At 37.8% G+C, this 14,031-nt stretch overlaps 1 protein-coding gene across 4 annotated transcripts in view; it reads left to right on the top strand.

The window, feature by feature from the left end:
• Positions 1-14,031, top strand: part of CEP120 (centrosomal protein 120) — a 67,844-nt gene that overhangs the window by 5,807 nt on the left and 48,006 nt on the right. For all 4 annotated transcript variants that reach the window (XM_037509450.2, XM_037509452.2, XM_037509453.1 and 1 more), the window contains 3 exons: positions 484-598; positions 3,204-3,345; positions 10,071-10,219. In XM_037509450.2, coding sequence (XP_037365347.1) covers positions 484-598; positions 3,204-3,345; positions 10,071-10,219 — 406 coding nt within the window. The remainder of the gene's footprint in view (positions 1-483; positions 599-3,203; positions 3,346-10,070; positions 10,220-14,031) is intronic.

The following is a 14,031-nucleotide window of genomic DNA, read 5'->3' on the forward strand; positions in this document are numbered from 1 at the left end:
TGCTGCCTTACATTGTTGTTCATCTAATTTTAGTTATTTATGACTTGTGGGTATTTAATTCTTAAGTTTATTTTGTGGGTTTTGGTTTTTTTTTTAGCTGTAATAAGCTATAAACATGTATACTTGTGGCTTTATGTGTGTGTGATACTATAAGAAAAACAGTTCTAACTCAATGTTGAGATTTCATGATAATTGTTTAATTTAAAAGAGATCTTTATATTACAGAAACATTGACCTAAATGAGCCTCTGACATGAGGGAAACTATAGTTTTTAACATGATTTGTATATCACTTAGTTGGTGATCAATAATTAGACATAATTAACAGTTCTTGCCAATTGAAGAATGTTTTAGATGTACAGAATAGATATAGGTAATTCAACAAAATTATCATTGTCTTGATTGTAAGCAGCTTTATCAGGGGTAATAGAAAATCAATTTGATGTTCAGCAAAAGCTATCTTACACTTCAATTGTTGTTACAGGTTGCAGCGTACTCCTATCAAACTTCAGTGTTTTGCCTTGGATCCTTTATCCTCTGCCAAAGAAACTATAGGTTACATTGTTCTAGACTTAAGAACCGCTCAAGAAACAAAGCAGGTACAGTCCTTTCATTGTTTTGTTATGACTATATTGATTTGAGTGTCAGATTGATGGAAAATACTGGACCTCACAGATCAGGGACTTGAGTCCATATGGCAGTTCTTATGTTTTCATTCGTGAATGGTTTAAAAATCCTGACCGTTTAGTCATGCCTTTGCTCTAGAACCAGCTTTCGGAAAGAAACTACCTTAGTTTAACATATTCAGTTCCTGAGCTTTGCTTTCAAAGGTGAGGTCCTTGCTTCACGGAATGGTCAACACTCTCCGTTTAGCTGTGCAAGCTAGAAATACAGAAGTCTTTACACCTTCCCTATCCAGTTGTTTTCTTTTTTTCCTCCTGATCTTTTCCCTATTCTGAATTTCCACTGCTGCTCCCCAACCTAAGCCGCCATCATTTCTTACCTGGGCTGTCATAGTAGTCTAGTTACTTTTCCTGCTTCTCACTCCTTGTGTTCCTTACATAATGGAGTAAGTGAACGTACCAAAACACATTTATGTTCTATGTAAACAGTATACACACACACACACACTAAACAGAAAAAAGGAAAGCACAAATGCAGGGTTTTGATTCCTGTGTCTCTGCTTCTTGTACTTCAAAATGTTTAAGTCATTTTATCTTTCAACTTTTTTTGTCCAGGATTCACTTTAGAAATGCTTACTTTCACTTATCTTAATGCCTATTTTGTCACAATTTTCTTAAGAAAAAAACTAAAAAAAACTTTCACTTTTTATTTTCCTATATTCTTGATTTGACTTGTGAAAAAAAATTTGTTAATTACTATCATTATTGCTATCATAATTGCAATGACATTTGCAAATTAGCCAGGTCCAAATATGGACTCGTTCAAAACAAATAGCAGTTTTCAAAATACTTTAAAAGAGTACATCTTCCCCTTCATCCTTGGGTGCTCATCATCTCTCTCTTTCTCTAGCCCTAGGTCCAGAAAATGGTTTCCTTTCTTTAGTCCTAAACCAGGGTCCCTGATTATGCCTCTCATGTTTCTCTTATCGACCCATTCTGCTGCACCTTGCATGTGACTGGTAGGCGCTTCTGCAGTCACTTCGTTACAAAGAAGGAAAATCCTCATAGGCTGACATCTGAGATGAGCTTATGTCTCTGAACATTTTGGCACTTCTTTTTCCCCTTGCCTAAGTGTTCAGGACCCTTCATCATCATTGTGTGATTAAAGTTTAGGAAGAATGTTTCAAAATAATGTGAATTTTAGTAAAACCGAACGTCTTACTTTCTTCAGTTTGCCAGCAGAAATATTTGAAATTAGCCAGTAGAAAAATAGATTTTCTATAAAAGATTATACATGTAGAAAAAGCCAGAATTATTTTTCTGAGATACATAACAGACATCCATAAATTCTTCAAGTAGCTATAAATCTTTTCCAGCTTATACTTGATACTAGAAAATAGCTTTCACAAGAAATGCAGCCACAAAGTATAGTTTGAATTTCTGTCTTTAAAAAAATTTGGTTGTGGATTTTTCGGAAATCTGTTACCTAACTATCCTATTTTACCTGTCAGACATAACTTGAATATAAAATAGAAGTTTTTGTTTTGAGCAGTATAAACATATATACTACTTTGCTTTAATTTAACAGTAATCAGAGTAAGAACAGCATTCTTACTTGGCACTGTAATACTAAGCATTGAGGTGGTGTCCCTGCTGACCAGTGGTTCTATACTATTGATAGAGGAAGTCAAGGACCATGAGATTTGGCAGGCGTCTTTGGGTACTAGAATTTCTGAGGGGGGATCAGTCAGGTAATTTAGGATATTTTATTTTGGTAGAAGAACTCTGTATTTCCCACTGAAGTAGGTACGTGGTTCATGACCCCAAATTCTATCATTTGGTTTTATTTTAGTATTTTCTTAGTTGCTTTTTTTTTTTTCCCAGTAACTGGGATATAGGCCAGAGATGTGGGAGGGTGAGAGGATTCACCAGAGGCAGAATGGGGAGCAAAACAGGCAGACTGACTGACATATACTGCTTAGGGGAGCAGTGGGTGAGACAGGGAAGGTCTTCTGAGGCATGTGGGTTGTTCCCTGGCCGGCCGGGGATCGAACCCGTGCTGCAGAGGCTATGGATAGCTTCACAGCGCTGCGCTCAACCGCCTGCACCACCAGGGAGGCCCTTCTTAGTGTTTTTATTCACACTGAAGTTTTCTTTTCCTTATTTGATATAAATACAACATAGCAGAGAAGTGGCAGGCAAAAATACTTAACATAAAAAGTAAAAAAAATAGGAATTGGGGAAAAAACCGGTGGTCTTTTTTGTTGTTTAAGAGGTGAGTTTGGGACATAAGAGGAAAAGTAAAAGGAAATATATTGTTTTCTTCCCATTTACATGTGAAAGGTAATGGAAGTAAGGCAGACAATCTAAACTTTTCCTTACTGCTTTCAAGGGAAAATTCAGATGCCTTCTAGGGAAAATTAATATCCTTTGAGGAAAATGAAGAAAAAGAATGTTGAGAGGAAAAAAACATTGAGAAAGTACAGGAAATATATTTAGACCCTTATAGAACATTTCCCACTGTTTATTTTCCAATAACAATTAAGGTGTTATGTTGTTTTGTTTTGTTGTTACTCTGTAGGCACCAAAATGGTACCAGCTGCTGAGTAATAAATACACCAAGTTCAAGTCTGAAATACAGATAAGCATTGCTTTGGAAACAGATACAAAGGCGCCAGTGGATAGTTTTAAAGCAAAGGGAGCTCCCCCTCGTGATGGAAAAGGTTTGTGCATCATCTCTAAGGGTATTCTTTGAAAAATTCCATTTTTGGACTAGAACTTTAGGAAGGGGGAGAGTATTGTAGGCAGATAGATACAGGAGTGTCAACTGATTGTGTTCTACTGCATGGGACAAATGACGTGACGTTACATTAGCAACATTTGTTCACAAAACTTAGAAATAGGGAAAAGATTTTTTTTTTTTTTAGTTTGGTGTATATCAGAACAAACTAGAATTTTGTCTATTTTTTTTAGTTATTTTTTAATTTTATATATTTTTTACATTGTATGCTTTCTCATCTCTGTTATAGTTCCCATGAAATTCCCACCACCAATTCACCTGTGTCCCATCACCATAGTCCCTTGTGCTCTTCCCACCCCTGGTGGTTTGATCCTATTCCCGTCTTCCCCCCCTGCAAAATACCTATGGTTTATAGTTGCTTGTTGATTTTGATTTTCGCTTTATTATAATAACTTTTTTTTTAATCCCCTGATCCCTTATTTGGATCCTTAACATTTTTCCTATAAGTGAAATCATCCAGTATTTTTCTTTTTCTTTCTGGTTTATTTCAGTGAGCATGATCCCTTCAATGGGATGAGTTTATCTTTTTCGATTGCTGAGTAATACTCCATTGTGTGTACATACCAGAATTTTGTATTTTCAAAAAAAAAAGCGGCTTAGGAAAATTTTCTTCCTAGGAAGAGTTCCGGAAAGCCAGAAATGATTATGCTGTTCTCTGTTAACTCAACTATAACTTAACAAAAACTTCATGTTTGTTTCTTTTTTAATCAGTAAACTTTATTTTTAGGGCAATTTTAGGTTGACAGCAAAATGGAGTAGAAAGTATAGTTTCCACATAACCTGTAGCCTCCCCCACCTTTTCTCCTTGCCACCAAAACCTCACTCACTGTCAGCTTCCCTCACCATGGTAGTACGTTTGTTTCAAGTGATGAATCTACACTGACATTTCATTATCACCCAAAGTCCATAGTTTACATTAGGGTTCACTGTTGGTGCTGTACCTTACCTTGGCAATGCATGGTGTTAGTATCCTACACGGTAGATTTGGTTTCAATGCCCTAAAAGTCCTCCTGCTGTCCTGCTTCAGCCCTTCCTCCCCTCTAACCTTTGGCAGCCACTAATCTTTTACTATTTCCCTAGTTTTGCCTTTTCTAGAATGTTCCTATAGTTGGAATCATAGTACATTGCTTTTATAGATTACCTTCTTTCACTTAGTAATGAGCTTTTCATATCTCTCTATGTCTTTTCATGCCTTGATATCCTCATTTCTTTTTAGCACTAAATAATACTCAGTTCTCTGGATTTACTATATTTGATTTTCCGCTCATTGACTGAAAGGCATGTTGGTTATTTCTAAGTTTTGGCAATTAGAAATAAAGCTGTTAACATTCCTGTGCTTATTTTTGTGTGGTCATTAGTTTTTAGTTCATTTGAATAAATATTGAATGTGATCACTAGCTCTTCTGGTAGAAATATGTTTAGTTTTATAGGATACTGCCAAACTGTTTCAAAGTAAATGTACCATTTTGCATTTCCACCAGTAATGAGTGAGAGTTCCTGTTGCTCCACTTCATTGTCAGCACTCGATTATGTCAGTGTTAGAGGTTGACTAATGTAATATATATGTCCTGGTATCTTGCTGTTGTTTCAGTGTTTATTCCCCTAATGATATATGGTATTAACATCTTTTCATATTCTTCCTTGCCATCTGTGTGTCTTTGTTGGTGAGCTTTCTGGTCAGGTCTTTTCCTATTTTTAATCAGTAGCTTATTTTCTATTTATTGAGTTTTAAGAGTTTTTGAATACATTGAATACGTTTTGAATAATAGTTTTTAGCAGATTTGTCTTTTGCAGATGTTTTTTCCAAGTCTGTCTGTTTTGCCATCCTCTTGATAATATCTTTTATTAGCAAGCTTCTAAATTTTTGTCAAGACCAGCTTATCAATTCTTCCACAGATCATGGCTCTGGTACTCTATCTAAGAAGTCATCATCATACCCAAGGTCATCTATGACTTTTCTAGATAATCTTTTCTGTTAACTTCTTGGAATTCACACTTAGTTCTGTGATCCATTTTGAGTCGGTGCATTTTGAGTTGATTTTTGTGAAGGGTGTAAGGCCTGTGTTTAGAGTATGTTTTGTACATGTTGATCTCCAGTATTAGCACCATTTGTTGAAATGACTGCTCCATTGTATTACCTTTGCCTTTTTTTGTAAAGATTTATTTTTTATTTATTTATGCATACAAGAACTGGGTGTAGTCCAGAGGTTCAGGGGTGGGGTCTGTGAGAGGATTCACTAGAGACAGAGTGGGTAGCAGTCTACTGAAATACACTGCTGAGGGGAGCAGCATGTAAGACAGAAGAGGTCTGCTGAACCATGTGGGTTAACTCCTTGGCCAGGGATCGAGCTCATGGTGCTGCTGTAACTGAGACTTTAACCCCTGATATTAGTCAAATACTTGTGTCAGAGAATATGTTAGGAGATATTCCCTCTGCTTCTATCTTCTGCAAAAGATTGTAGAGATTGGTATAATACCTTTCTTGCATGTTTGGTAGAATTCATCAGTAAACCCAGTCTGGTCCTGATGCTTTCTATTTTGAAAAGTTATTATTGATACAATTAAATGGTACAAGGCTATTCAGATTATTTCTTATGTTGGTAGATTTTTGTCTTTAAAGGAATTGATTCATCCATTTCTTCTAGCTTCTCGAATTTGTGGGGAAAAATTGTTCCTAGTATTTACTTATTCTGTTAATGTCTGTGGACATCTGTAGTGATGTCACCTTTTATTTCTGATATTCATACCATGTGTCTTCTCACTTTTTTCGCTTATGTACTGGCTAGAGAGTTACTAATTTTCTTCCTGTCTTTAGAGAACAAGTTTTTGTTTTTTAGATTTCCTGTGGTGATTTTCTATTTTAATTTAATTGATTTCTGAGTTTTTTCCACTGAAGTAATATTGTATTATGTTAAGTTTCAGGTGTGCATCATTAAATATCATACTGTGTACATAATACATAAAGCTCACCACTAAAAGTCCCATTCTGTTTTTCGCCGTACAATTGTCCCCTTTTCCTTGACTTTCCCACTTCTTTTCCTTCTAGTAACCACTAACTTTTCATGTAGTATAAAACTTTGTTTTGTTTAGTTCATCCATTTGTCTTGTCTATATACCACATATAAGTAAAATCATACTGTGTTTCTCTTTCTCTGAGTTATTTTACTAAGTATAATACACTTTAGGTTCATCATGTTTTTGCAAATGACAGAATTGCATCTTTATATAAATATATTTATATATATAAATAGTAATAAAATATGTATTTATAAATATATATGTATATCTGAATAGTATTCCATTGTGTAGATTATAGTTCTTGGCTAATGTTGCAATACACATGGATATTTGTAGACTGCAACCCATTCTTAAGCTTTAAGTATGTAAAATTGTAGAATTTCCACTATACATGTGAAAATATAAATCATACAGTATTAATATTCACTTAGTGTTACTTTAAATAGCAATAAATACAAGCTGTTATACTGTATAATGTGACGCTTTGTACTAAGTAAAGCACAGTATCTGATTGCTTTTTCCTTTTCTGTTTTTTATACTTTCCACCAAACTACTCATGCTACTCAAACTACTCATGCTCATACCCCCTCTATTTTCCTCCCTCATTCTTTCCCTCCCCACTCCCATTCCCTCTGGTAACCATTATATTCTCTTTTTGTTGGGTTCAAGATTCATTTCCAATAGTTTTTTTTTTTTAAAGATTTATTTATTTTTATACAAGAACTGGGGTACAGGCCAGATGCACGGGAGGGTGAGAGGATTCACCAGAGACAGAGCAGGGAACAGAACAGGCAGACCGAAGAAATACACTGCTGAGGGGAGCAGCGGGCGTGGCAGGAGAGGTCTGCTGCACCATGTGGGATTCTCGCCGGCGGACCAGGATTGAACCCGTGCTGCAGAGGCTGCAGACAGCTTCACAGTGCGGCGCTCAACCGCCTGCGCCACCAGGGAGGCCCCATTTCCAATAGTTTTTGAGTCTGAGTATTTCTTGGGTATTTATAGTCCTCAGAGAAGTGAAATCATCCGATATCTGTGTTTCACTTTTTGACTTATTTCACTCCACATAATGTTCTGGACTGGTGGGGAAGGAGAGTATGTTCTAGAGCACTTTCTGTGTTGTCTTCCTTGTAGCACACTGGCTCATTGGCTGCTGGCTTCTTCTTCACCAACAGCGTTTGTGTCCATTCTCTCTCCATGGTCTCCTGTGCTGGGTCAGCTGCCCTGCTCCTGTGTCCTTTGCCCTGGAGCCACGGGTAGTCTACTGGTCTCTGAGGTGTTTGTCTTACGTGATACTGTGTGATTCTTTGAATTGTGTCTCTTTCTGTCTCCTTGTTAATTATTCCTTTTGGGAGGAAAGGAATGTCCTCTGTCACCATCTTGGTGATGTGACTTTCCTATACTGCCTCAGTTGTAGTTTTTATTATTTCTTCTGCATACTTTAAATTTAATTTCTTTCTTTTGTTTTCCTAAGATGGCAAGTTAGAGTATTGCTTTCTTGTCAGTGTTTTTTGTTGTTGTTGTTTCCTTTTTGTCACTTAGTATACCCTGATTTTTTTTTTTTTAAAGGTGGCTGTGATATACCTGGCAAAAGGAAATTAAGCCTTTAGTAATGGAGTGGTAAAGTGCATGGGAGAAGAAACACTCCATAGTCCTATAATTAGGTTTCAGTTATTGGGGAGCCTGTGCCTTTGTCCTGTTGGGGTTTTTCTGATAGTAGATTGAGGTTCTACATCTTTGGCAGGAGCAGCGTAGAAGTGATAGTCCTCTCATTGCATCTCATCAGGTGGTGCACAGTTCTTATTTGTTCAATGACTGATGATGTTCACTTAGAGAGCTTAATTAAGGTGGGGCATGTCTGTTCTCAACTGTGAGCTCTTTCTTTTCATTTACAAATAATAAATACTTGGAGAGACAGAATTATAATGAAAATATTCATTTCTCATTTAGGCTTCAGTGGATTCATTCACTCACTTTGTGTAAGTGTGGACTTAGGTTTTCTCTATGTAGTGGGTTCAAATCTTTAACTCAATCATTGTTTGTTCCAGATGTGAGCAGTGGGAGTTCCTATAAAGTGCTTCTTTTTCCTTTGGACTGTCTCCATAATTCTTTAATTGTTTTCTTGTTTTCTTGCATAAGATGTTCCATGCTCATGTTAACCTTTCTCTGCTTGAGCCTTCGATTTGCTGCTTAAGGAACCTCGTTTTCTTCTAGTAAATGATGTTTAGTAGTGAGGACCCAGGTGCTAGGAATGCCAACTGCTACCATATCCCTGTTCCCAGTTTTAGGGGAAAAAATTAGGGAATTTGTGCATGTCTTTTCATATACTTGCACACACATGCGAGTATATATCTATACATACACCTTTATATCTCTTTTTATACATGCATATTGAATAACATACACGCACATTATACCTTCAGCCCATCTAATCCTGAGCAAGATTTACTAGTTTCCCCTTTCCATACCTTTAACTCTTCCCTCACAGTAAGAGACCTGTCACAGTTACTAAGTTCACATCTAAGCTCTGCAAACCTTACTATTTAATAGGCTGCCTTTTTAGTAAATTGTCAGAGACTATGCTAAGTGCTTTACTTTTGTTATTTAATTCATCTTCTCAACACTGGAAAAGTATTATAGAAGGAAAATGGAAATTAAAGGAGATTTTATAGTTTCCCCGTAAATTGTAAATGGCAGAGCAGTGATTGGAACCTTGGTCTGTGTGACGTGTCTGTGCTCTTTACCACTATGCTATTTCAGCCAGTGTTGCAGTAAGTATATTTCTTCAGATTAACTGCTAAAAGAAGATTGCTTGTTTATAGGGTATACATATATAAAATATGATGAGCCCTGATGTATTGCCCCCCAAAATGTACTAGTCTATACCTACCAACGTGGAGAATGCTCACTTCCCTACTTTATCCTGAATACTGACTATTGTCTTATTTTAGTTGCATTTAGTGGGTTTTTTTGTTTGTTCATTTCCAGCAATTTGAAAAAGCCATCCCTCTTTTGTCTCTTCATATTAAAGTCAATTATTCTGGTTCTCTCCTCAAAATTGTTTCATAGTTTTCTCTTATAATATTCCAGTGTTTCAGAATGGCACTTGGGGAGGTCATTTATGATGTGGCCTCTGCTCATCCTCCAACATCAGCTCTTTCTGTGTCAGTTCTCATGTCTGTGACTCAGCGCACCAGGCCTAATTCACTTTCCTAACAACCTGCTTTCTTGCTTCTGAGTCATTGTACATATTGTTCCTTCCTCCTGGAACACTATTTTTCCATTCCTTCATTCTCTATTTTGTCACCTTTCTCTTTTTAGCAAATTTTTTTTTCAGTTCCCAGTTTAGATTTACATCCTTCAAGAAACCTATAATGCCTTTTCTATTTGACTTACTCAGTCGAAATTTTAAAAATGTAATCTTCTTTTAAAATACGGCTTTTATGTGCAGAAAGGGAGTTGGGGGTTAAATAAGATTGCTTTGGAGAATGCCTGAAAAAATCAAAGGAAACCTTGTTGCGCTCTACCCATGACAACTTTCGGCATATTACGAAAGCATTGCTAGCTTTCAGAATTTTATAATGATTTATGGCAAGCTGTCATGTAGTTTAATTATGTTTTTTCTCCATAAAGTACCTGCCAGCCTGTCTGGACTTGACCCCAAGGACATAGTGGCCGTGCTGAATGAGGAGGAAGGTTACCATCAAATCGGACCAGCACAGTGTTGTACTGACTCCTTCATTATGTCTGTGACCATCGCATTTGCCACCCAGCTGGAGCAGGTAAGACTTTCTCTGAGATTTCTCTGAGATTTGGTAATCCCATGGAAGCTCCAATGTATGAAGAACTTGAAATACTTAATTTTTATTTATATTTTTTTAATTAATTTTTTTATTATTTTATGTATTATTTACATCAGTCTTCATTTTTATACAATGTGTGCTTGCTCATCTCTGGCATAGTCCCCGTGAAATTCCCACCACCCATTCACCCATGTACCATCACCATGATCTCTTGTACTCTTCCCACCTCTATTTTGATCCTACTCCTTCCTCCCCACTGCAGAATGTCTCTGGTTTATAGTTGCCTGTTGATTATGATTTTTACTTTATTATAATTACTTTTTTTTTCCTGATCCCTTTTCGGATCCTCTACATTCCTCCTTAAAGTGAAATCATCTGGTATTTTTCTTTTTCTTTCTGCCTTATTTCACCGGGCATGATCCCTTCCAGCTCCATCCATGTTTCTGTGAATGGCAAGAGTTTATCTTTTTTGATTGCTGAGTAATACTCCATTGTGTATATGTATCATTTTTGCACAGTGTATGCATTTTCATCTTGGTTATAGTCCCTGTACAATTCCCACGCCCCTTGTTTTAATCTTACCCCTCCTCCCCCCCATAGTGTTTCTGTGATTTATAGTTGCTTGTTGATTTTGATTTTTACTTTATTATAATTAGGTTTTTTCCTGGTTCCTTATTTAGGTTTTCTAAATTCCTGCTATGAGTGAGACCATCCGGTATTTTTCTTTTTCTTTCTGGCTTATTTCGCTGAGCATGATCCCTTCCAGTGCCATCCATGTTGCTGCAAATTGCATGAGTTTATCTTTTTTGATTGCTGAGTAATATTCCATTGTGTATATGTACCACATCTTCTTGATCCAGATCTGTTTTGGGGCATTTATGTTGTTTCCATAGCTTACCTATTGTAAATAGTGCTGCTATTATCATAGGGGTGCAAGTGTCCTTTTGATTTAATGTTTTTGTGTCCTTTGGGTAGATATGTGGGAGTAGAATTGCTGGATCCCATGGAAGCTCCATTTTTAGCAGTTTGAGGGACCCCCCCTACAGCTTTCCATACTGGGTGGGCCAATTTGCACTCCCACCAGCAGTGTAGGAGAGTTCCTTTTTCTCCACATTCTCGCCAACATTTGCTGTTGCTAGTTTTTTTAATATGTGCCATTCTCACTGGTGAAAGATGGTAGCTCATTGTGGTTTTGATCCGCAGTTCCCTGATTAAAAGTGATGTTGAACATTTTTTCATATGCCTGTTGGCCATTTGCATTTCCTCTTTGGAGAAGTGTCTTTTTAGCTCTTGTGCCCATTTTTTAAAAAAATATTTATTTATGCATACAAGAACTGGGGTACAGGCCAGAGGTGTGGGGGGTGAGAGGATTCACCAGAGACAGAGTGGGTAACAGAACAGGTAGACTGACTGAAATACACTGCTGAGGGGAGCAGTAGGCAAGACTGGAGAGGTCTGCTGCACCATGTGGGTAGCTCCCTGGCAGGCTGGGGATCAAACTTGTGCTTCAATGGCTGCGGATTGCTTCATAGGTTGCGTCTTAACCCTTGCGCCGCCAGGGAGACCCCTCTTGTGCCCATTTTTTGACTAGGTTGTTTACTTTGTTTTTGTTGAGTTTTATCAGCTCTTTGTGGATCTTTGTGATCAGTGTCCCCATTATCAATAGTATTGCGTGCAAAAATTTTCTCCCAATTAGTAGGGTGTCTTCTTTGTCTTGGTGAATGTCTCTTTTGCTGTACAGAAGCTCTTTTTTTTTTTTTTTAGATTTATTTATTTATTCAAGCACTGGGTACAGTCAAAAGCGTGGGAGGGTGAGAGAATTCACCAGAGCGGGGAACAGAACAGGCAGACTGACGAAATACACTGCTGAGGGGAGCAGCGGGCGCAGCAGGAGAGGTCTGCGTGCCATGTGGGACCCTCCCCGGTGGCTAGGGATCAAATCGGTGCTGCAGAGGCTGTGGGCAGCTTTGCAGCCCAGCGCTCAATCGTTGTGCCACCGGGGAGGCCCTGTACAGAAGCTGTTTAATTTGATGTTGTCCCAGCTGTTTATCTTTTCCTTCACTGTCTTTGCTTTGGGTGATGTGTCTTTGAAAATGTTACTGAGTGTATGTCATGGAAAGTTTCACCTATATTTTCTTCTGTACATTTTATGGTTTCAGGTCTTATGTCTAGTTCTGTAATCCATTTTGACTTGGTTTTGTGCCTGGTGTGAGGTAGTTGTCTAGCTTCATTCTTTTGCATGTAACAACTCAGTGTTCCCAGCACCATGTATTGAACAAACTTTCTTTGTTCCATTGCAGAAATATTTAATTTTAAGTCAACTCTTTAGATAGCAAAAGATTTACAAGATTTTTTTTTACTTTTTAAAAAGAATTTTTTAAAAAGTTTTTCATATAAGCAATTTTGCTTCAGGAAAAGAATAAATTTAGAAGTTCTTGGTAGTAATAGAATAAATGTCAGGATTTATAAGGAAGATGGACATGCATTGTTTTCTGTTGTACTAGGCGGTATTTAAGGATAAATGAAAGGATTTTTTCTAACTAGGGAGTAACCTAGTGTTTGAAGAAACGTGCAGTGTTTGGAACACTGTTCAGTTATACCTTAAGTGCTGTCAAGTCTAGGATTAGATGACACATTATTCAGAAGCTACCAGAAGAAGGTGCTTAGGTCAGAGACCAAAGATTATTGCTCTCAGCACAGCAAGTGACATGAATAGGAGTGTGTTTTATATTAAATTTTTTTCCTGAGGTATCCTTGGGTTACAGTGTATATGTTTTAGGGTTCACAACTCCTCAAATGTATGTTAGCACTTCCCATCAACCTCCAAGGTATCAGTACTTCTTCACCAGAGTTCATGGGGCCCATCTTCCCTTTGCTCACTACACCCTTACTCATTTTTGTATACATGCAAAGGAACTTCACTAACAAAAGTTACGGTTTTTTAAAGTGACATCTCAGATTCATTCAAAAGGAATTTATGGGACTATCAGTTGCATTTTCCAAGCTAAGCCTACATTGAGTCATTAAAAGTGTGATGCACCCCTGTTCGTGATTTACATTGTAAATAACCTGAAAGTTAGGAGTAAAGAGTTAGTGAGATGCTTTCCTTAGTCAATTTAGCTGATTCGGTGCATCTGGCCCTGGAGACGCTGTCTTTAGTCCCTGGTGATCCTTATTCGCCTCAGGGTCTATCTCCAGCTTCTGAAGAGATATTCTTGACTCTGCAGTTTGCAGCTTCCCGGGTGGCCTAGGGGTCCAGGGAGCTACCCCTCATAGGGCATAGCAGGCCTCCCCTGCCTGCTGCCCCTCCAAGGTGTTTCAGTGTGTGTGAGAGTGTTTGTGTGTATGAGTGCGTGTGTGTGTGTCTCAGCACACATTTCCTTCAGTCTCTCTTACCCAAGCTGGCAATGGCAGGGGGCCCAAGGTGATTGCTTTTCAACACAGTGGGTTCGCACCATAGCGGGGCAATGTTACCAGCTGCCTCATAATACAGCCCTGAGAAAAGGCCATGGAAGTGCACATTGGGGCAGAAATGTGCAGAGACAAAGGGCCCATGGCAGGTTGCCTCTTCCAAAGGTGGCTCAACTCAAAATTAGCTGTTTGTCCACTTGTCCCCAGGAACAAACCCAGAGTTTCTTAACATTGTCTTGGTCTCTGACAACTAAAATAAATCATATCAATATTTTTATATATAAAAATGTGGCTTATACTCTAAAGTTTGAATCAGCTAGTTGCCTGAGAGGTACAAACTTCCTATATAGTCCCCTTCACAGCTGAAGTAGGCGGTTACC

Source organism: Talpa occidentalis, unplaced genomic scaffold, assembly GCF_014898055.3.
Source record: "Talpa occidentalis isolate TD23 unplaced genomic scaffold, MPIMG_talOcc4v2.1 talOcc4.13, whole genome shotgun sequence".
Lineage (NCBI taxonomy): Eukaryota > Metazoa > Chordata > Mammalia > Eulipotyphla > Talpidae > Talpa > Talpa occidentalis.